The sequence below is a fragment of the Phaseolus vulgaris genome, chromosome 7, assembly GCF_051622355.1.
Source record: "Phaseolus vulgaris cultivar YP4 chromosome 7, ASM5162235v1, whole genome shotgun sequence".
NCBI classification, from domain to species: domain Eukaryota; kingdom Viridiplantae; phylum Streptophyta; class Magnoliopsida; order Fabales; family Fabaceae; genus Phaseolus; species Phaseolus vulgaris.
The window spans coordinates 22,795,593-22,818,682 of NC_143504.1; the positions used below are offsets into that span (position 1 = coordinate 22,795,593).

Consider the following 23,090-nt stretch of genomic DNA (forward strand, 5'->3'; position numbering starts at 1 on the left):
TGCCACCCAAAAATATTTCTCTCTTTAATTTTAATATGGTGGTTGTCATTCTATTCCACCGAAAACTTTCCTATAATATTATGAAGGTAATTACATTACATGTAAAATGTTAATGGATCGAAAACCTCCTCCCAAAACCAAAAAAAGAATGAAGTAAAGATGCCCTCAAAGTATTGTAGTAAATACCGTAGCCTAGTTGGGTTGGAATAATTGAACTATTGCGGCACTTGAGATTTCCCCCTTGAAAGAAAAATGAGAAATAATTGACGTAGTAGATGGGATCACCGGCAAGAAGCACTTATGTTTACATGCCGGATGATGTTGTTCGGTTTATCCGCTGGGCACCTAACTTTGGAGCAGCAGCTTTTGCACTCCGCCCTCTGCCACTTGATAAGGGCTTGGCCTTAGAAGTGGGTGCAGGAGCAGCAATGGCAGCCCAAGGATCATCATCATCGGTTACACTTGATTTCAAATTTAAAGGTTTTGATGTTTTTGGAGCAGGAGCTGCTATGGACCCCACAACTCATCATCTTCATCCTTTCTCGATGTACTTTTGGATTGCAAACTCGAGGCTAATTTAGGCACACACCAATTTCAATTAGTACACATACATAAAATTCACCAAGTAAATAACTGAATTTGAGTAATTAGGCTGGGCATGTTCCTTTTGTATCTAGGGAGTAGGGAACACTGTCAAACTTTCAAGAGTAAGCACAGATCAAAAGCTAAATAAAATGGCAGCATCATTGGCACTAGTCTATTCTTTCAGTAGCAATTATCAAATTAATAATCCTAGCATGCAACAAAGGATCAAAGTTCATGCCTTATCAAAAAGTGACTAAACACTAAATTCAATCAAAAGTTGCAGACCTGAACTAGCAAATCATACAGTCGCATCAATCACTTTGAGGATTTTCATTAATCATTGGCACTGGCATATAAGTATTTTTTTTATGCTAATAAATGGATAAATAACTTAGAATCTGACATCCGAAAATTATAAATTGTGACTAGAAAACAGGGAAATGAGGAATCCTCACAAAACTACTAACAGTTGAATAATTAATACCTAGCTTTGTCTGCGAAACAGGTTGAGAAACCGGTCGCCTTTGAGCTGCTTGAATGTTTGCAAGAGCTGAAGTTGGTTTCATTTCTTCAAGTGGCTCCAGATCATCCCACCCATCCTTATCATTTAAATTTTCACACTCCTCGTCGAGTCCATTCTCCAGTTCCCCCCAGCCGTCTGTTGATGTTGGGGAAGTAGGGACAGGTTGCTGAGCAAAATCTGGCGCAGACCTTACACGAACAGGTGCTTTTGGAGGAGTATCTGTAACAAGAATACCCAAAAAGGAAGTTAAATAAGCACGAGTTAAATTGTAAAGATTTACTCATAATGGAGCAGAACAAATTGCATAGATTTTCCTCTAAGGTGGAATAATGGATAGGGGAGATCATGCAACAGATCTTCAGTTATGCCTTCCCATCACGGTTTCTCAGTCTCCTCATTATTTTCTTCATTTAATAATAACATAAAATTACGCCCACATCTAATGTGTTTGAGTTTTTGGGCTCATTATGTAAGCCAGGCCATTTTAAAAAGAAAGTGCCAGGTTAAGATATTTTTATGACCTTACCCCATCATCCACAAGAAAAGGTCTTTGTCTTTAAACGTGAGAGGTTCACTAGACATGAAGATCAAACAATGGACATACACCACAATTTTAGCCTACTTTGTCTCATAATAGGAGCAGCTGCTCAATTTTCTATTAAATTTATACAAATATGAGAGAGAGAGAGAACAAGTTCTTTAAGCATTTTCCTGCCTCTGTCAAAATTTCATTATTGAAAAGGATTTCATCATCTCAACACATTAACAAATGCAATGACGCACTTGTAAATCCTAAATTGCCTACGTGCCAAAATGCGCACCAAAGGTGATGACATTATTCCTGTGAAGGTATTAGCAAACTGAGTGACTGAAGTTGGTTGCAAAATTAATATCAAGATTTAAAGTCACTCTTCATTCTTATTTACGAGCCTCAATTACTTTGTTCATCAGAATTAAGGACAGTAGTTAATTTAGTTTATAATGATAAATTTGTCCAAAAATTATATTCAAAACACCCTTGTATACTAAGTTATGAAGGTTAGCAGGCAAAAATGGAGGGGGGAGGGGAAGATTTGATCACATACTAAGAGGATACACAATAGAAAATCATATTAAAAATAGCCAAGAGGCCGATCATCTGCCGTACCTGAGCTGGCATTAGCAGATATTGGAGTATCTGCAGTAGAACTCACAGAGACTGGAGCATGATCAGAAGGTTTACCCTTCAGAGTTAAGGAACTCATAGCCCATCTACACAATGATGACAGTAAGTCAGAAACCATAATGCAAAAAAAAACAGCTCAGCAGCTTAGTGCAATTAATGATGACTGAATCTCAGCCAAAAAATTAGGCACCCCTAATGCGATGCAGAGATCCTCAAGACTGTTTAGACAAGACAACTACTGCAAGGTTATTTTTTTTTGCAACTGATTAAGTACCTTTCCTACATTGGCATAACAAAAGATAGCAGCATCATTTAACTAGTTTTTATACTGAAACTTGCAAAATCTATACACAACCCTTCCAAGTCCTAACCTAAAGTAATTTTTTTATGTTGTATACTATACCATCATATCAAGAGGAGTGATAGCAACACTCACTCTCCATTAATTGAAATACCTGTAGGTCCCACTAATTTTGGAATGGAACCCACCAAATAAGGAAGGAAGCCTACATAAGTACTAATATTCTACATATGTGTGTGCGTTAGCTATTATTTACTACTAATATTCTATATAAGTAGACAAGAAAGAATCCATGCATTTTTAATTGACTAATTTAAAAGAGAAAGAAGGGTAACTTCACCTTGAATAGTGTAAACTAAATTCCTTAATATCATAAAACTCAAGCTGGCACTACTTATTCTCTGTTGTTTAACATGTGAACAACCTGGCCACAAAAGTTTGAACCGACTTACCCAAGTAAACCAGCATTTCCTGGCATAGAAGAGATCCCCATGCTAGTTCCCTCAGTAGCCTCTGCCGTATTTGTCTAAGACAAGAGCATGAACATCAGTATCACAATTCACCATTAAAGGTGGCAACAATTGCCACTGTTAAGAAGTTATTAAAACTTACAGATGATCTACAAAACTCCAAATGCTGGCCTGCCACGGGCCCTTTTAATTTGGTGCAACACTAAACTACTTAGGTGGTAACTTTTAATATTAGGTTATTCTGGTAATTATTTGATACAGATAATGATTGTCAAACACCCATAATTTCCCATGGCTTCAACCCTTTTGTCACTTGCATTGATTTTTTTCAAATATTTTTCTCTACTACGGCAGTGCATAAGCAAAAGAATACCCTGACTATACAGACATTAGGTTTGGACGTTCAGCTGTATGCCCATGCAAACCATCCTATATATTGTTAGTTTAAATGATGAGAAGCAGGCATTAGGGGACAATCAGTACAATATGCAGAATAGTTACCCTTTCTTTAAACAATGAAATTTCGTTTTGATAAATGTGTAACAAAGAGCATTATTAGGTAAAGCAGGAACTAGAAAGTATCTTCTTGTACATTGCACAACTATTTCTAGATTTAAGTAAATTAAAAAATATCTAAATTAAAAGAGAAAAATTTAATTATAAGGGAGATGTGAATAAATGATTTAGGTAGAATCTAAAAAATATATATTAAAATAGAAAAAAAAGAGTGTTCAGTGCACAAGGCTCCACCTAGTTGTATACAGTGAGGGTAGATGTACAGAGCCTTGCCCCTATAAGCAGAGAGAGGCTGTTTCCAAGATTTAAACTTGTGACCTTTTGATCACAAGGAAACAATATTACCTTTGCACCAAGGCTTGCCCGTTTAAATTTTAAAGTTATTAATTTACAACTACAATTTTGAATTTATAAGAAGTTAAGAATGACTAATAATTCCTTGAGGGAGAATATGCTTTTGGATATCTAATGGTGAGTAGAATGGAATAAAATAAGTTGGAATAGAACAGAATTACAATTGCATTGTTTGGATAATTTTATGATGGAATGAAAAAACAGATTGGTTCATCCCATACCTGAATTGGAAGGGAGAAGGGTATCTGACAAAATGAAATGGAACACCCATGCCATCTTATTTTTAACAATCCAATTAATGGAAGCTGGTATTATTTCATTTCATCTCATTCCTTTCCATCAATCCAAACATAGCCTTTAAGATAGCGTATTTTGATTTAAAATTGTTAGATATTATTAGATATAATTAGATATTATTTGATATTATGAGATATTATAGATATTGTTAGATATCTCATATTTATGTAATGGGCTTAGCCCATATGTTTCGTTTCCTATATAAACATAACCCTATGTGTTCAATATACACAAGGGATTTACCCTATTCTTTCTTTTCCTTTAATAAAAATATTGGAGTGGTTTACATGAAATCAGAAGTAGGGTTTTAAAAAATTAACTCTGGACTTAAACTTATATTCTTCTCAAAGATACATGTCAATGTTTAGAACCATATTATGCATCTGGGTAACAGTCAAAAAGACTTTCATAGTATACCTTTTCATAATATTGCTTTGCCATCTGCAAAAATTGATCAACAGCTTGAAATGCCTTAGATCGCACATCACTGTTTGAATCATGACAAGAATAACATATAATCACTGAAAAAGGTGACAAATTCGAAGGACAAGAAAGATCTCTATTTAGAATATGAGGATTGGCAAAACATACAAATTAGCACATAGCACAAATATAAAGAACATCCATTATTTAAGAGGCTAACGTAAGAAAATTAAAACATTAAAAAAAGGAATTAAGAAGCCACTGCACAATACAAGAACTTTTTTCTTTAAAAAAGGATTTAACCCACTAAAAAATATTAGTTATAGAGAAATCAAGTTACTTGCAAGCTTGTCGACAAATTGCAAGAGAATATAAGAAAATAAAGCATAAGTAGGATATAACCTGTCAGGATCAATTGTGAGTACAACAATATTAGGAAGAATCCGAGTTGCAATTTCAGTGATGTCATAGTAGGAACCGGTGGCACATAAAGCCATAATGCCTGTAAATTAAAATTTAAAATAGCGAAAAAACACTTTTTGTTGAAAAACTGAAGAAAAAATGTAATAGGTCGATCGGTGTAAGTCTAATACCTGCTCCTCTAGCAGGTGGAAAGGTATCACGTAGAGCACGGACTGTGAATGCATTAATCAACACTCTTTTTCTTGTCTGAAAAAGAGCTCGAGGAGTTATTAACCAATTAATATTTTCTAACAATAAATGCAAGTATATCAACTATCTGAACTAGAAAACATCATTTAATCATACCCCTTCATTTAAGTAGCATGCAATGTTTCCCAATAAGATGGTAGTATTTGTTCGTATGGCTGGTTCTTCATCGACCTACAGAACATATTGTAGATTTTATAAATTTTTGAAAAGCAAAAAACAGGAAAATTGTTCACTTTCCCAGTCAGCTTTCATTCCCCACACATTAATGGTTGAAGCGGTCGGTACCTGTAACCTTGACATATGCTTTAATAATGACCCCGAAAAAGTCCTTTGAGACAACTGCAATTACGAGAGAAATAACATTTTAACAAAGAAAAATTAGCTAATAAAGATTTATCAGATAGAAGAGAAGATTTGGGAAGGAAAAGGAACACTAAAGATAAAGGAACTCTTTATAAGTGGGTTGATGTTTGCCTTTTTGGAATAGACAGGTTGTCTCGTGGTGCTGCAAAATAGGGCAATCCCTGGCCTTTGCTAATGACGTCCTGCCTGTTGGTGCTGCTGTAATGACCATGTTTAGTTCTAAAGAAAGAGGATCATGTTGTCTCGGCTTAGTTGTTTTTCAGGGGAAGTATTGGTTTGGGTTTGTGCAGATGCTATATGCATTTTGGAGCAGAATTATCTATTTCCATAGCTAATACCAAGAAGGTTATGTGACAGAGGGGTGGAGTTTTTTAGCAGCTTTACTAGAGCCATTTCTGCTTTTGGGGAAGTTCTTGGTCTGTGTTTTTGAAGGCTTGGGAACTGGTGCGGTTGATGTTGTCATAAGGAAAATCAGCAGCTGATTAGTTTCTTTTTGGATGGGCTTGTTCTTTTGCAGTTTTGCTTCTTTATTGCTATAGCTATGTCATGATGCAGCCTTAATCTTAGCTTTTTTTTATTGTTCTTCTGCTGCATTGCAGTGGCATTCTGGTTGCATATATATACAACTTATATGCGGCACTTGGGCTTCCCTTAAGTGTTGTTTTTGAACTGTTGTGCAGGTGGAAGGTGTTTCTTTGTAATTTTGTTTTTCTTTAAGAAACCTATGTCTTTCCTGATATGAGTTTTGGTTTGTATATGGGTTGACACCCCATTAATGTCTCATCTAATTTATTTAATTCTTTGTTGATAAAAAAAAATATCATTCTTTGAAAAATTGTAATGTATCTTGAAAAATAAGCAATAATTTCCTAAAATTTAATAATTTCCAAACATGTACTTATTCAAACACAGATTAATGTAGTTAAAATTTCTTGGTAGTTCTAATAGCAATTGCAGCTTCTCCGACCGTGATGCTAATTCCCAAGCACTGACACAACCCACGCCTCTTCTTAACAAGGCAAGATATTATGGTAATATTACACTATAAACTTTAATAAAATTCTAATGATATATACATGTGCTGAAACTAATTTAAGCCATGTGCTAAATGTGTTAAATTGTAATCATCAGGCAAAACATATCATGCAAACACCAGAAAATTGGTACTAGCAATATTACTGTAATAACAAACTGAGTGCCTGAAATTCTAATTACACCAAGAACACCTCTCGTTTTTAATCTAAAATGAGAAGACAATATTCTTTTGCAACATGAATATTAAAAGACATACCTTTGGAGCCAGAATTAGTATGGACTTAAGAGTAAGTTCCCTCAGAAAAGCAGATGTATCAGAGAACCCGGTAGCTACATGAGGGTAAACCTGATCATAAAATGTCCACAATAGAAGCAAAATATCCACATTGATAAGATGAATCTTCGTATATTAAACCTGGAAAAAAATTAAACAATCTTATTCTGACAACATACCTGCTCATCAACAACTTGTGCTGATAATGACTCCCCATACTGATCAATATGTTGTAGAAGTCCAACTCGAATAGCTCGATCATTTGATATAAAAAGTTTAACAATGGTTGGAAGTACCTATATATAGTGAAATCCAATACAGGCATGAGATGAGTCCTGGTTGGTGAGAGAATCAAACACAAAGAAAGAAGGAAGAAAAGGGGCATCAAAAAGGTATTGAAGTTGTTATACACCTTGACACGGAACTCCTCAGCTGACAGCCCAGAACCCATTTTCAACAATGCAGTCAAAGCCGGGGCAGAAGCTGAACCATATTCAAGTGCAGAAGCTAATAAAGGAAGTAACTGTGAAAACCAAAAATTGTCGCATTTATCAATTGGGATAAAATGTTGAACATACTGAAAGTTTTAAATTTGAACTTGCAAAGAGACCTTTTTCAACACAATCTGCTGAGGAAGCTGCTCTGACAAATTTGGAAGCTTGCGGAAGAAAGTGTCTTTCTCAACACTATCTTTCAAACTAAGAATTTCCATGAAATGTATCGTGTCTACTAACTTATTTTGAAAATACTCTGCACGTCCATTACCAACAAACTTAAAAGTTGCAGAGATTATATCAGGACAGAAAACGATAACTATCAGAAGTTCAAAACAAGAAAAACAAGCATTTATAATGTGGTATAGATTGTTGAAGTGGATTTTCTTTTAGCTTGTTTTCACCTGATCATGAAGCAGAAGAATTCCCTCCTAAGTCCTAAATCTGAAAAAGCTAAGATCAATTTATATTAGAAAGTGCTCCCAACAACACTCTTATCATATAAACCATAACCTCTGCATGCATTTCTGCGCCCCCTCCCCGTGATTAATCCTCTTTTCAAGAAAAGCCATCAAATTTCTCTACTCTCTTGTATACAATCTATTCAGGAAGTTAGAGATATACAACACATTCAATTTTAATGGCATTCTGATATGCTAAAAACTTTACTTGAATGCATTAAATCAAACATGAAATCTCTTTCCAAAAATGCTAAGCAACCACCTCAAAAACCCTTTAGCTATAACTAATACTGTGTATTGTCAAAATGCCAATCATTACCAATGTTTCCCATGCAGTTTTAAACTACAGTTTATGACAGTCCTAACGCAGTAAAGCCAGACCAAATGGAAAATATCTAGATATAACAAGCAAAATTTTAAGTAGCCTTATAGAGGAATATACTGTATCCTATAGTATATAAGACAAACTTCAAAACAATCCTTCAAAGTTCAAACAAAGGAGTTAAACTACAACAATGCTAAGCTAACAAAGTTTCTGTAAGAAATAATTATAAATATACCAAGAAGCACTGACCGCTGTTTTCTATAAGCTTTGATGTATTTAATCTCCGAGAGGGCACAGAACTCAGCAACCGCTGGTAATCTGGGAGCAGAGACTGTAAGCCACAAACAAAAGACATGCAGAGATGAAGAATGAATATTTCATTAGAATGAGATATAAAAACGTAACCAACAGAGTAAAGCCTCACATAAACATTATATGCAGTATTAACTAAAACACAAACCAACTGTAAATTCCTAAGCAGGCAGGCTGACCTTAGGAATGGAGACAGTGTTCCGTAACTCCTCCGTTTTGCCCAACTTTAAACCAGAGAATACCTCATAGATTAGACAACCTATAAAATAAGAATTTGTTGGTTTTGAGATGTCTATTCTGTGAACCAACAATATCTGTGGAAGATTACATAGTTTGAACCAATATTACTAATGCATGGACAAAAGGTAACATTTTTTTCTAATATATAAACATACTCTTAAAGAATATTTATGAGAGAAAAGGTTAAAAAAAATACGTAAACAATAAATTCCAAAATAAATACAATTTGCTACTTACTAGGACTGGAAAGATGGGGATTGGTTTAGTTAACTTATAGCACCACTTCTTTATGTAAGCATCTATAAAGGACCAACTGTCCAAAAGCTTAAGCAGTTAGGTGATGGGTCAAGATAGATTTTATATTACTAATACCTCCTTGCAAATAAGCCTTTTGGGTAAGAAGCATAAATAATTTACAGGGAATCTTCCTCTTGCTGAAATTCAGCTTTTAGAAGAACAAGAAGAAGGGGTGGAGGATCAAATTCATTACCATTTTATCATAGAAACTTTGATACCATGTCAAGGACCAACTCTTGCAAAAGCTTAAGATGTTTGATGAAGGTTCAATATCGGTTTTTATATCTTTAGTAAGAAAATTAATGTAGTTTCACAAATACATGTTTCTTTTTATGGCCAGCAATAGATGAAAACGAGTTCCAAAATACAAGTTCTGGGCCCCATGGTACAACCATATTTATTAGGCTAGTCAGAGGACATGAAATGCCACCATCAGCAAGCAAGAGAAACTGTAACAATACCAGAATGTTAATTGGTTGCATTCTACCCAATATTTTAAATTACCATCATAATGCATTATAACTGAGAATAACATACCCATGCCCCAAGAATCAATGGCCCATGGAGGAGACTTCTTAATTCCAGACCAGTCAGATTTTGCCAGTTCTATTGATTTGTATTGTGTTCCAACAAGCCATGCATATTGCTGAATGGAAAACATGCGAGGAATATATATTAGGTTTCTTCACTGCTTGAGTTGTTTTTTTTTTAACGATAAAAGGTTCACAAATCCTAGCAAAGGTCCTCCCCATCCCCACCCTGGGAAAAAAACTCCTTCTTTCAAGAGAGAATACATAGCCATAGCTTGAGAACAAGTTTTGATGTCACATTTGGGTCTGCTAAAGTGTAAGGCCATCCCTTTTTAACCCCATACCAAAAATCGACCCTAAAGTTGACAAGAAAAGAAGGTATACATCCAAACACTAAATTACCAGCATTTGCCCAGAGGAAGTTTCGTTATTCCCATCAAACTCTGACAGAACATCAAAAGCATGGAGTTTCCAGTCCAAAGTTTGTGTGACAACAACACTTGCCAAGCAAACATTAGCATGAACCTGCAACACGCAAAGTTTGTCAAGAAAAAACCAAAAAAGTAACCAGTGAGCATAAAAACCATATTTATATTAGCTCATGAACACTCACGAGTTTACAATCGTTATTTAAGAAGCTGACAGCCTTTGCTATTTGATGCAGGCCCCAAGCATAATATTCATCCCTACAATCCCAATAAGTTGTAAAATATAATAAATGAATACTATTTACTCAATTCAAAAACCAATTGATACAAAACAACAAAATGAAGTTCAAAATCAAAGTCATAGCTGTCATCCTGCATAATTTCAATTTAATGTTACACTCAAAATCATGTGCAATGAAAGTTGCCAAACAATGCTTCAGCAACTGAAGCACATCATGAAGCGGGAACTCCATTGATACCTTTGGGTACCTTCAAGACCAAGCTCCTTAATCTTGTCTGACAGCGGCATGACAGGCTCGGTCACCATATAAATTGTAACCTTGGGAGAACCAGCATCAACAGTTTCAATCTCTGTGCTGTGAAGAAAAGACAAAATATTCGGATGCCTAACCTGAAACAGTGCACCATCAAAAGGAGAAAATCATCCAAAATTTGAAACCCCGCAGCAACACAAGACAAGCAGCGCTTACAGTGCGTAGACGCTTAACACCATTACGACCCGCAGCTAAATGTCCATCCTGAGCATTGCTCCCAGACAGAGAAAATATTGACACTGGAGAACCATCATCCTGAAACCAAAACCAAATTAGTCAGGTATAGTTCCAAATTGAAGCTAACATTGTCATAAACATTATGCACGTATAATTGGACTTAGGAGTTAGTCGTTTAGGAATAAGAAAAATAGGTGAGATTGAGGTACCTTGGAGATGCCGCGAAAATGAAGCCACGAACCCCAAGCAGAAGCGTAAGGTTCACCGATATTGTATGGAAGATCTTTGAGGCCGGTGCCAGATCCAGCCACCACCTCTTTCAAGAATTTGAACATTTCTTCGATCCACGATCACAATTCTGATCTGATCACTGATCAACCACGCATGCAACTACCTATAATAACTATAACTCCTGCTATAGTACCGTTTAAGGATCTGAAACATACAACACTCTTCCTCAACGTAATACAACAGGAGGAGGAGAAATTGAAGCAAGTAGCATCGTGGAGGAGGGAAATGCAAATGCTCGGGCCACCTTCATTTTAACGTGCTTTTTAATTTCTTATCTTCCCATAATCATATCTTAACTTTCCTTGGTTTTTATTTCTTTTTTACTATATAAATTATTTAATCGCCTTCAATTTCTCTCTCCATAACCTTTTTCTTCTTCTCCAATGAATTTATCAAAATAAATTCTTGTCAAACAAGTAACAACCACCGTTTCCATGGCACGATACCATCTAATCATTTGATTAAGCATGTGTAATTTACTTTATGAAGATAAAAATAATAATTTTGCTTCCACTATTTAGGGAAAAATTACTAAAATGGTGCAATTTACTTTTAAAATTACACGATAGGAAAATATAAAAAATTACACAAATGACAGTTCCAAATCAAAATTGTTAATAATGTAGGCAATATCAATTAAATTCATTAATTTGTCATTTTTGTTGATAAGTTCAGCTGATTTTTTTTTTCAAAATGAATGATAATTAATATTTTTTGAAATAAAAATATATAGTTAAATTTTTTTTTTTATAAATAATACCAAAATTTAATTTTTTTTATTTAAGAAAATGATATATAAAGTTGAAGAATTAAAATGAATTTTTTACAATAACTTTAAATAAATTGGGTTAAAAATGCTTTGTGTGATAAATTAAAAAAATTGACTATTTTTTAAATATTGTTAAAGTTAAAAATATACTTATAAAAAAGATATGATTTATGTATAAATTTTTAGATTATATAATATATGAAAATATAGATTATATAGTATGTAAAAAGTAATAATATACATGTATTTATGCTAAAATAAATTTATTAAAAAAAATTAAACTATTGAATATAACATTACAAAGGATGATTCTACCATCTAAATGAACAATTTTCTCAGTTGTGACCTTTATTGCGATAGTAAGAATGTATTTTTGACTTGTTCTAAATTGGTTGATCCATTTCATTATGCAAACAAGTTGTAATTGGTTGTCTCGAGTCTTTACGTTGCATGTGGGGGTTAAGTATGGAATTTGACCCAATATAAGTAGACCAATAATCCTCGTTTCGAATGGGATGAGATTCAACTTGATATGTCTTTCTAATCGTATGGAGGCTATAATTTGGATCAATGAATGTCGTCATTAGTAAATGACAAAAGGATCAAACGAAAATAGTGTGACGACAGGGAAGTTGAAGAGCTTGGAAGTGGCCACGATCACACCACCAATAATTTAATCTAACTGTATATGACTGAGGTCGCCGACAAGGAACGAATCCCCTTAAGCACGGAGTTAATGCATTCCGCTAGATTTGTGGTCATATGACCATACCTCTTTCCCCCATAGTATGCTTGAGTCCATTTCTCTAACAGTATGCGATCTATCGAGGAAACTGCTTGCTTGAACTCAGATTGCAAAACTGATAGTTTTGCCTCTACATTGGGTTGCTTCATCTCATAAGTTGTCATAAAGAAGTAAATGAAATTAGTTAAATGGTAAAATGTCATAATTATCTCTGAGGGAAGGTGAGGGATGTTATTACCGATGTTAATCAACTGTCGTTTGAACTCGACATTTTTTAATTTTTTTATTGAAATTAGATGTGATATGGCATATGCAATACACAAAAATGAGGTTGTCTCCTTCTCATCCAACTTCTTTGGATTGTTATGCTGAAATTATATCGGTTCCTCTATCAGTAATCATGCACAAATTCAATTAAGGTGTAACATATTTTCGCAATAATTAGAAGAACCAAATCAGAGCCTTCTGAGTCTTATTGCCTTCAACAATTGCAAACGCCAATGGAAATATGTTTCAATTCCCATCTTAAGCGATTATGGTCAACAATGTTGCATGGTATCTTTCGGTTTGAAATGTCCCATCAACTTGTACCATTGGCTTGCAAAACTTGAAGCCATCGATACAAGGCTTGAAAGACCAAAACACGTGATCCAACGTGTAACAAGATTTGTCTTGAACACCATCAACCATACAAGGAGAAGCCATATACTGCACAATTATCCTCAGATTGTTTTCTTTTACTGCTTACAACCATCTAGGAAGATCATTGTAGGATTGTTCCCAATCACCAACTATGTTGTGCATCAATTTTCTTTATCTCCCATTGACTTCAGAATTTACTAAAAGATGCATGTAATCTCCATTGGCACCCTCCATCATGAGCCACATATCTGTGATGAGGAAAACCATGAGCCCAAGGGCATGGTGAGGAGGAACTTGACCAAAACATAATTTCAGACTTAGGTGTTACCATGAAAAGAGGAAGGTTTAGAAAGGCTTAAGAGACATTGCAACACAAGGTGACTAATCTTTTGGAGGCACTACAAAAAAACGTCTGTGGCGGTATCGCGTACCGCCAGAATTCTTGCCGCCACAAAGTTTAATGTGGCGGTCAAATGAGAACCGTTGTAGCAGACACCATAGTATGCATTGTATAATGTGGCGGTTTTAAGCGTGCAATTGGCGTCAGTTATAAATGTCGTAATTTTAAAACTGGGTAAACCAATTCTAACGTAAATAGTGGCAGTTTTAACCGCCACTTAATACAGTATAGTATGACATTTATAATATACTTTATAACTGTCATAATTCGAATATTAAATATTTAATTTAATTTTTAATATTTATAATAATTTATTTAATTCTATTTTATAATTTGATTTCATAATATTATTTAATTTCATATTATAGTTAAACTTTAATTTTATTTTTAATATTTATAATAATTTATTTAATTCTATTTTATAATTTGATTTTATAATATTAATTAATTTGATATTATGTTTCATAATATATATAATTAAGTTATAACATAAACTAATTTCATAATATAATTAAAATTGAGAAATATAATAATCAAAAGATGAGTTCATTCATTCATTGAAAGAACAAAGTTGATTATGTCAAACTAATCCAAACAACAAGTAAATTAAATTGTGAAAATGTAAATTGTTTCACTTTCTAATTCTCAAGCTAGGAGTTTGCACCAAGGCTACTGAGCAAATTATCCAAAGTATTCTTTTTCAGCAAATTAAGCTCCCATTGAGCTCGTACTTCTTCCCTTGCAGCCCCAAGCAACAAATTATCATGTGATATAGAAGTCTTGGTACAACTCTATAACAATATGCTTCCAGTTTCTAGATCAGCTCCATAAAGCACCTGGAAGTGATAGAAAATTAAATGTAAGCAGAACAACATATAATAAGGGCAACAAATAGTGCGATTATCCACTCTCATTCTGGTGCATCTTCTCCTTTTCCTCTTCATATTACTTTGAACCCTTGACATTAAGTAATAGAGGAGAATGAAGGCAATTATAGTTAATTCATCAATAATGAGGCTAATACTAATTTCTAACAGAAATAAATCATGTATATTTTATAAATAGACCTTTTGGAAATTACTACAATCTAGACATCCATGGATGACTCCCAGAGGAAGACAAGCTCTTGAGGAAAAATTCTGCATTAACATTCATATGTAAGATTCAATATTATCCTGATTAAAGTCTATTTTGTGATCAAGCGCACGGTAGAGAGAAGCCAATACAACTAACCCCCAACTATAATTCCTGAAGTTGTTTAAGTCAACCAACAATAATATATACATTATATGTACCTTAATGAATCAGGCATAAATAGGCTTCCAATAAGTGTTAATATGTGGGCTCGAGCATGTTGAGCAATAACATCGTCGATTGCATGATGTGGCAGTTCTTGAAAAGTGTTGTTAAGACATGACAAATTAATTGCATTTCCTTTCACCGTTGTAGCGGGTGGTACAAATATGAGTAACTACTCACACAAAGATACTAAATCACCACTAGTAATCCCGGTGGTTGCATGCTGCTTTTACAGTGTTGGGCGTGGGAATGCCTAACACGCATTTCTCCACAACTTCAACCATTAACTGATGAAGAAGTTGAATAAGGCGTTGGTTTCCCACTCGGGAAAAGGTATGTTATTTTTGTATTAATTTTCGAGACAAGAAAACAAAGTTCAACTCAAGTTATCTTAATTGTAAATTTCTTTATATTTCTTTGTTTACATTAGGTAGACTTGGAGGATGCATAGGACATATACATGAGGAACCACTATTCCCCAAATACAAGCAATGTTTGATAGCATTAAAGCTAGAGAGGTTGTAAACAATATATAAACTAACATACCATTTTAACTGAAAATTTCATATTACTGATGTTTCAAACATTTATTTACAGTTTCTTTGGACTCCATATCAAGTGGATTATGTTAGGCTTTTGATCACTATTGAGTTTTCCCCAATTGCACGGGCGGTAGTTCCTCTCATATGTTTCACAACGGTTGAATTTCATCATGTTCATAAGGTTATGCGTCAATTTGGATTTTGACAGAGTATTCCAAGTGACCCATTGAACCTTAATCAACTTCACAAAGAAGATATGAGAGGACAAACTGATTGATATTAGCCACAATATCCTGCCCCATGGATAACTATGTGTTATAACCATTATAATCGTATAATTCAGGAAAATCAGTTTAATGGAAATGATCATTTGCATGACAAGTCAACATACATACAATGATACATCAACCATATTATCCACTACATTTCGCCTATACAGTCACCGTATAATGACGATGTAAGTTCAATTACAAAATCATTTATTATTCTTTATTGACTCATGCAAAATTAACACATATTTTCAAAACAGTATGATATGCCACATGAGACTACACAACCTCACTATCAACATCATGTCGGGTCTTCTTCTCAAGTTGAATCGTTTCAACAACAATTTTTTCGTTTGTCAGGTGTTCACCCAACTCAGTTGTTCAGATACAGGGATTAACCTCACATGTCATTCCATCAACCACCTTTCAACTACTCAATATTTTCATCTCAACAAACAATTTTTTGTTGGTCCATCAAATCCCTTTACAACCTCTACCGTGACCCCCCCTGCGCCCCATCTGTCTACAATCCAATGTCATCCATGCAGTATTATCGACCTACAATGTCTTCACAGGTGTCTGAAATCAGAGTGAGGACAATGAAGTCGAAGGCACTGACGATGACATTCCACCTACGTCCCCTCCTACCGTTCCATCTGAACAATAGCCACAAGGACGACCACGAAGACAACAAAGAAGATCACCCTGTGACACAACTTCTCATAGATGACAACTTTTTCAACATTTCTATTTTTCTAATCATGTTGACAAATCAACCCCTATCCTCCTTCTGCCTTTCCTCTCACTTTTTAATTTAGTTTACTTTATTTTTCATCCCTAACCTGAAATTACAACCTATTTTTTAATCATGTATAAATTGTACTTATTTATCATTTTATAAATATTGTTTAAACGCTATCCCTTTTATTTATAATTGTATCAACTATAAATGCTAATTCACGAACATAATTTCAATTTTTTTAAAACAACAAAAATATTTTTAATTTTAAAAATATTTAAAAAGTACTAAATATTTTATATTTATTATACAACCTATTTTTAATTCAACTTAAAGTAACTTTGTTTTTTTTTGAAAACAAAATTTAGTTTTAATGTTTTTTAATATTATTTATCTATAAATACAAATTTTCAAAGTATTTTTATTCACTTAATGTAATTTTAAACAATTTTTTAAAATTATTATTATATTTTTTTAATTAAAAATAATATTTATTATTTAAAAATAATTCAACTGAAGTTTCTAACAAAATTGACAACTTCAATTCAGATAAAATACATTTAAGTTGTCAACTCAGTGTTTAATTTTTTCACAATTTATTTAAACTGAAATCGTTGTCAATTCAGTTGACAACATTAATTAAAAAAAGAAGTAGATAATGAATTCAATTGATGTTACCTATACCATTAACAACTTTGACTCATGTTTATTTCTATAATTTTTTTTGCTATTTGTCAATTAAATGTATTTTTAAAAGTGAATTGCACATTTTTTATAAATTTTACTATATTTAGGGAGTGGTGATGCTAATGCTAATGAAGTATTCCATGAGTCCATGAACGAATTTTTCCGTTCTAAATATTTGGTTGGTGCTGCGCTAGATAAATCTGTTTCGTAATTATGGATATTTTTTATTTGCAAGCCACACAATTGGCGGTAATTAATACCTCTATAGTTATTAATTTGTGTTAATTTAAATCATATAACGATCATTCCAAATACCACCCACTAATAATACAACAGCAAGGTTGGAGTGATTCGCAATTTATATTTTATATACTTCCTTTTACAAACGGGAAGGTTTCATGCAAACGTATACCTGTAAATTTGCAATTTCATTACACAAGATCAAATATTAATCGGTTGCACACTTGGACCAAAGTTAACCAAAAATTTGCTACTCCATATTTTCTTCATACTCCTTCATATTTGTTTTAATTTCAAAAATATGTTTATTTTCTGGATTTATAAATGACTTTAATTATACAATTCAGAATAAAAAGTTAACTTTTAAATTTTACTATTTGAAAAGTTATTTTTTTAATTCAGAAATGACTTTTAAATTATATAATTCAGGAAGAAGAAGAGACTGGAGGGTGCAAGGACTTGGACTTAAATTTTAATTTCATTAAAGTTAAATATGACTTTCACCAAAAGTATAAAGGTGCAGGAAGAAAACGAAAAAACTTAAAAGATGCCTGGTCCATTATCATATATCCAACTCAGTTGTAAAGAGAATCAGGGTGCTTCTTCCTGCACCCATGTGTTTTTTAGGCACCCCAATAGTAAATATGAAATTACTGTTTTTTCCTTCAATAAAAAATTAAAAATCTAAAACTCTAAACAAATTTCACCTTATTCTCTCTATTCTTTTCTCTCACCCCACGGGACCCCCAAGCTATATTGCATCATGAAACACCTTCAAGGTCTCATTTGTGGTGGTTCTTGATAGAGATTCAAAGGTTTTGCTCCTTCGCTTGTGATTGTATGCTTGTACAGGTCAATATTTGTGTTTATTGGATTGTTCTCTTGCACTGTGTGGTTCAATGAAGGTCATTTCGCCACTGTTTTTTTTTTCCAGAACCTGGGTTGGATAGTCCAGTAGTCATCCATTAATAAACACCCTTAACACCAAATTCAGATCAGGTAATTCAGAACTTCTAACCCGGATTTGGATTAGTAATCCGCATCTCGCATATGTTAATCCGAATCCAGATTGGAGTTCCAAATTATCCAAATCAAAAAGTAATTATTTTTTTAAAATGCTTATGCAATCCGTAGATGCACCAGATTACCCTATCCAAAATACCCACATTCACATATACAAAAAATGTTAAGACAAAAAACACATCGCTGAAAACTCACCTCAGATTGTCACAAACAATCACCAACCCAACCCACCACAACCACCACTGGCGCCTTCAACACTCACTCTCTTCAATCAATAACCAACAACTTCAACACCGCCACACTTCCACAACCAATGCCTCATGCTTTTTAACTTTTTTACTGAAGGGCAAATGTGGAATTAAGACATTTATGGGGCAGCCAGAGAATCAAGACCCTAAAGCATCGATAGTCTGAAATTGAAAAACCAGTGTTTTACGGATCAAATTTTCACGGTAAACATTCATGTTTCATATTCCTCTGAATGTCAAACAATCTGTGAGATGTTTTCGTGAGATCAGTGAGATGGTTTCTTTAAATATTTCGGAAATGTCTCTTATTCACTAGTAAAGAGGACAGGAGGAGTTTGATATCACCAGTCTTCCTGAACTATGTCCTTCAACTGCAGACAGAGAATACGAGGAGGGGGAGTAAAGATTTGCTTTGAAGATTAAATTCATCCCCTAACAGTATATTATTTAACCCAGAACCAATAGTAAATAGAACTAATGAATCTTTACCAAAGAGGGTTGTGCATCAGTACTTAACAAAATGTTAAAAAAATAACCAAGTGCAACGTGATACTCATATCGGGGAAATCCACATAAAAGGTTTTGTATTAAACATTCTTCACGGGCTGCTTTTCTGTTTGGCCTTCTCAATGAGGGGCTTCAGCTGCTTCTTCTCAGCAAGAATCTTTAGAAAGTTAAACAAAAAGGGTATGTAGTTGTGTTTCCTACGAATATTTTCTGTTTTCCATTTTTTGAATTTTTCTTCCTCCATCAAGATCTTCTCAGTAGCAGCTTCAATCCCAGCATTCACTTCAGAGAGGGAATTGTTCAGTACCTCAAAATTGCTATTGTCCACTAGTCTATCCGACTTTGATGCTGCCAGCTGCTGCAAAATGCGCTCCCTCCTTTTTTGAAGCTCCTTCAGCTCAGCAGTGTACATCTCTTTCCTGTTCTTGATCACTGCCAGGAGATTAAATCTTATCTCACTTTGGGAATACCTTTCAATGCGCTCCTGTATCATAGGCTGCACCATCTTCAGCCATTCCAAATCACCTTGCCCACCAGTGCACTGACCAAGGCTGATAGGACCCTCCTTCAATCCATCAAGCTCGTATAACACCCCATCAACAGGTAGATAGCTTATGAAATGGTAAACATCATCATCTTTACTGGCAACCTTTTGTTCATCAGGAACAAAAGGTTCTGGCCTAGCAAAGCTATTATGGGCTGTTCGTATGGCTTCACTATTATTGATGGCCAAACCTTTTAGTTCAGGAGGAAAGTTCTTGGTAAATTCTTTCAATTTTGTCAGCTCTGGACCAATGTCAATATCTGGTGAATTCATAAGAATGGACAAGATCGCTTGGGTTGCACAAGCATTATTTATTACCTACAAATGAACCACAAGATCAGTAAAATCACGCAGAAAACAATTATGATTTTGGATTTCAATTATTAAAGAAGTAACAATTAACCTGGCTAGCAAAAAACAAGTTAGGGTTGGGATCTTTGATTACGACTCGGTCATCCTTTTCTCCTGGACGCCATTTGAAAAGAAAAATCAACCCATAAACAGGCCTGAAATCGAGAATAAAATCCCCAAAGACAGATAGAAGGCAAACATTCATAAATTAATTATCGCAATATATGTAAGTTCAAAACTAGCTGAAATAGCACACCAACCTTAGGCTGTTGAGAGACTCAATGTCCAAAGAATATAGTTCCTCAACCTGCCAAGGCATATAGGACTGAGGAAAGCATGCACAAAAAATATTCTAACTAGAACCAAAAGGAAATTTTTTTATTTTGATATGCCCTAGAATTTATCAGATTTATTTTGGATCAACAAATTTAATAAATTCCATGGTCATCGAATTGAAAAATTCAAATTGTAATTTTCTAGTAGTTTCCAAGTCTGATATTAACAGACTCAGAATAATTCCAAACAACCATGCCCTGAATTGGCAAAAAATGGCAATCAACAATGTTTTTTTCACTCGTGCCCAGGAATATAAATCCTTTTTGACAGTGTAAAAGCTTTTCCTAAGGACATGCAGAAGTAGAAAAACAGTCCATTTCCCCTTCCACTTCCACAGCATAATTTCTCATTTTCCCTATAGGTCATACTTTCCAGTTCGAAAAGCAATCCGCTTGCCCAGAGAACTTTTATGAGAAATCTAATTTCAGATAAAGGTATTCCACCTCCTCATAAACCCTTAAATTCTACAAATATCATCTTCTTTAACTCCACTTTTTATTGCTATTAGATTGACCTGCAGCCCTTTTCATTGTTTAAGCTCATCTACCATGCGATAACCTTTTAACATATCTGTTTGAGCGGAGAGTGTCCTTTTGGAGCTTGGAGGCACTTCTGATGGTTCATTACTTCATTACAAATTTTGAGAAAACAAGGAGGCTGACATTTTCGAAAGAGTATGTGAAGTCTACATAGTTCTTTAGTGAATTTGGTCGGATTAAATGCTTGCATCTTTAGGAAAGTCTCTTTACTGCTAAAATTATTACACGATAGGTTGTGTTAATCTATTCTTATTGCTGCTGTGCTCATAGGTTCATGATTGCTTCAAGGGAGTTAGCTACCATCTACCTAGAGGCTCGGCAACCTTTATTCTGTTCATCTTACTTCTGTATCATTTTATAAGGTTTTTGGAGGATATTTTAGCTTCTCTTGGTTGTATTCTCCCTCTATTCTCTTCAACAGGTTATTATTATAGATGCTAGTACACAACAGACTGCAAAACAAAGATTTCGCAAAAACCAACCTGAACAACAATACTAACAAATAGAAAAAATTGTCAATTAAATATCTCTGTAATGTTGATACTAAATGCCAACCAAATTTGTTCATGGGAATAATATTCCTAAGCATAATATTCCCAGGAATGCAATACATCCCCCAATAAATCTTTCAGTGTGTATTTGGGAGTTAGGTTTTGTGAGTATTTGGGAGTTAGGCTTTAGAGGGACAAGCAGGGGAGGGTAATTTATTAATTCCAGGTTAACAATTATGCAATGTTTAAAAAAAAATAAAAAACATATCATGTTATTTTAAAAGATAATTAAAATTGGGAATATTTATTAATTTATAAAAAATAAAAAAATTGTTGTCCCGTTCCCTTACCCTTCAAAACCCAATTCCCAACCACACCCCTAGGGAAGCAAAATCTCCTAAACAAGAAACAAAAACCAACATCCCACATCAAGACCAAGCTAAAAACAATGAAAAATAAAATAAGTCCAACAAAAATACCTGTACACCTTTCACTTGCATTTGCTGAATAAGCTCTGTAAACACGCCTGGGGAAAAAAAGAAGCAAAATCAAACTCTAAAACAATGTGCCAATCAGCATCTATATCAAACAAAATACTGCATGAACCCAGAACCCTAGTAAAAATGCCATGAACTTTGCATACCGGGATCGGACTCAATGGTGCACCAGGACATGATTCTAAATTGTTAGAAGCCACCTGCGAACTAGAAAGGGACCAAGAACTCAAATTCACGTGTACGATTCTTGAAAAAACAAGGTTAATTTTAGTCTCGCTTATGGGCACAGAGATAAACAAATCCCATTCCTAATCTTCTTTCAGTGAACCACAGATATTCCACATAGATACACGAAACGACGCTACGAATGAATGATTTTCGCAATAAAACGACAGAAAAGGGAGAAAGGGTACCTCGGTTACTTACTCTCTCCCTTTGAAGCCCGCTGAGTTAAGCTTTTGCTTCGGCACTGTAATTTCAGTTCCTGCTTTTGTTCCATCCTTCTCACTGCCAAGGGTTTATACAACACCCACGCCATCACATTATTCATTTACACTTTTTTAAATTTAACAAAATAATTATAAATAAATATTTTTAACAGCAAAATTATAATATAACTGAAATAAATGTCTTAAATATTTTAATTGTATTTAAATTTACACTAAGTAGTTTAGATAGAAAGTATAATGAAATATATGAATGTATAATGAGAAAGAAATGTATAAGATAAAATGTAAGGATAAAGAAAATAGGTATAAAATAGAACTCTTATATTTTAAATAATATATAAATATTTTATTATTAAATTATTAAAATAAAAAATAGCATATAAATAAAAAAATTAATTATTCAAGTCTTATTTGAAAGAATTTTTTTCTCTATTTTCTTTTTCTTTTTTTTATCTTTTCTCTAGCTTTCTAAACACATTTATCATCATATGATCAGAGTCCGTTATGTGACTCCTAATAGTAATTACTACAAGACTTATTTATCAAAAATTCAGTTAGAGTAAGTTCATTTTTTGTTAATTTTTCTTTGAGTTGGTTTTTAATCTTTAGGTGGTTTGGTTGGTATGTTGCATGTGAATTTTAGAGTTTCAGGATTAGTCCTTGTTAGTTTAGAGTTCTAGTGATAT

At 33.9% G+C, this 23,090-nt stretch overlaps 2 protein-coding genes across 5 annotated transcripts; both read right to left on the reverse strand.

Moving 5' to 3' along the window:
• LOC137818782 (uncharacterized) lies at window positions 1-11,381 on the reverse strand. Its single transcript, XM_068622389.2, is given in 22 exon segments — window positions 1-513; window positions 516-572; window positions 1,070-1,327; window positions 2,256-2,359; window positions 3,027-3,100; window positions 4,629-4,698; window positions 5,037-5,136; window positions 5,228-5,303; window positions 5,403-5,477; window positions 5,592-5,645; window positions 6,961-7,050; window positions 7,158-7,274; window positions 7,391-7,501; window positions 7,589-7,728; window positions 8,508-8,589; window positions 8,750-8,829; window positions 9,645-9,753; window positions 10,040-10,162; window positions 10,251-10,323; window positions 10,545-10,696; window positions 10,776-10,874; window positions 11,006-11,381. Coding segments are annotated over 22 exon segments (2,379 nt in total). The 5' UTR covers window positions 11,132-11,381; the 3' UTR covers window positions 1-304.
• Window positions 11,382-19,155: 7,774 nt separating this feature from the next.
• Window positions 19,156-22,509, reverse strand: UCH2 (Peptidase C12, ubiquitin carboxyl-terminal hydrolase 1). 4 transcript variants are annotated; one of them, XM_068622115.2, is made up of 6 exons: window positions 22,382-22,509; window positions 22,102-22,162; window positions 21,938-21,984; window positions 20,353-20,399; window positions 20,145-20,247; window positions 19,156-20,059 (listed from the first exon to the last, which is right to left on the reverse strand). In XM_068622115.2, the coding sequence occupies exons 2-6, from the start codon at window positions 22,130-22,132 to the stop codon at window positions 19,289-19,291; spliced, it is 999 nt and encodes a 332-aa protein (XP_068478216.1). In that variant the 5' UTR covers window positions 22,133-22,162; window positions 22,382-22,509; the 3' UTR covers window positions 19,156-19,288. The 4 variants fall into 4 exon arrangements, with proteins under 4 accessions (XP_068478216.1, XP_068478215.1, XP_090161160.1 ...); XM_068622114.2 differs by having other exon boundaries at window positions 22,369-22,502; XM_090305034.1 differs by having other exon boundaries at window positions 20,145-20,206; window positions 22,369-22,495.
• Window positions 22,510-23,090: the final 581 nt, after the last annotated feature.

Excerpts from the sequence above, each read along its gene's own strand:
- UCH2 (XM_068622115.2), bottom strand. The coding sequence starts at position 22,132 with ATGTCCTGGTGCACCATTGAGTCCGATCCCG. Across the intron at positions 21,985-22,101 it reads CACCATTGAGTCCGATCCCG|GCGTGTTTACAGAGCTTATT; the intron begins GTATGCAAAGTT and ends TTTTTTCCCCAG. Across the intron at positions 20,060-20,144 it reads ACTTGTTTTTTGCTAGCCAG|GTAATAAATAATGCTTGTGC; the intron begins GTTAATTGTTAC and ends GTTCATTTGTAG.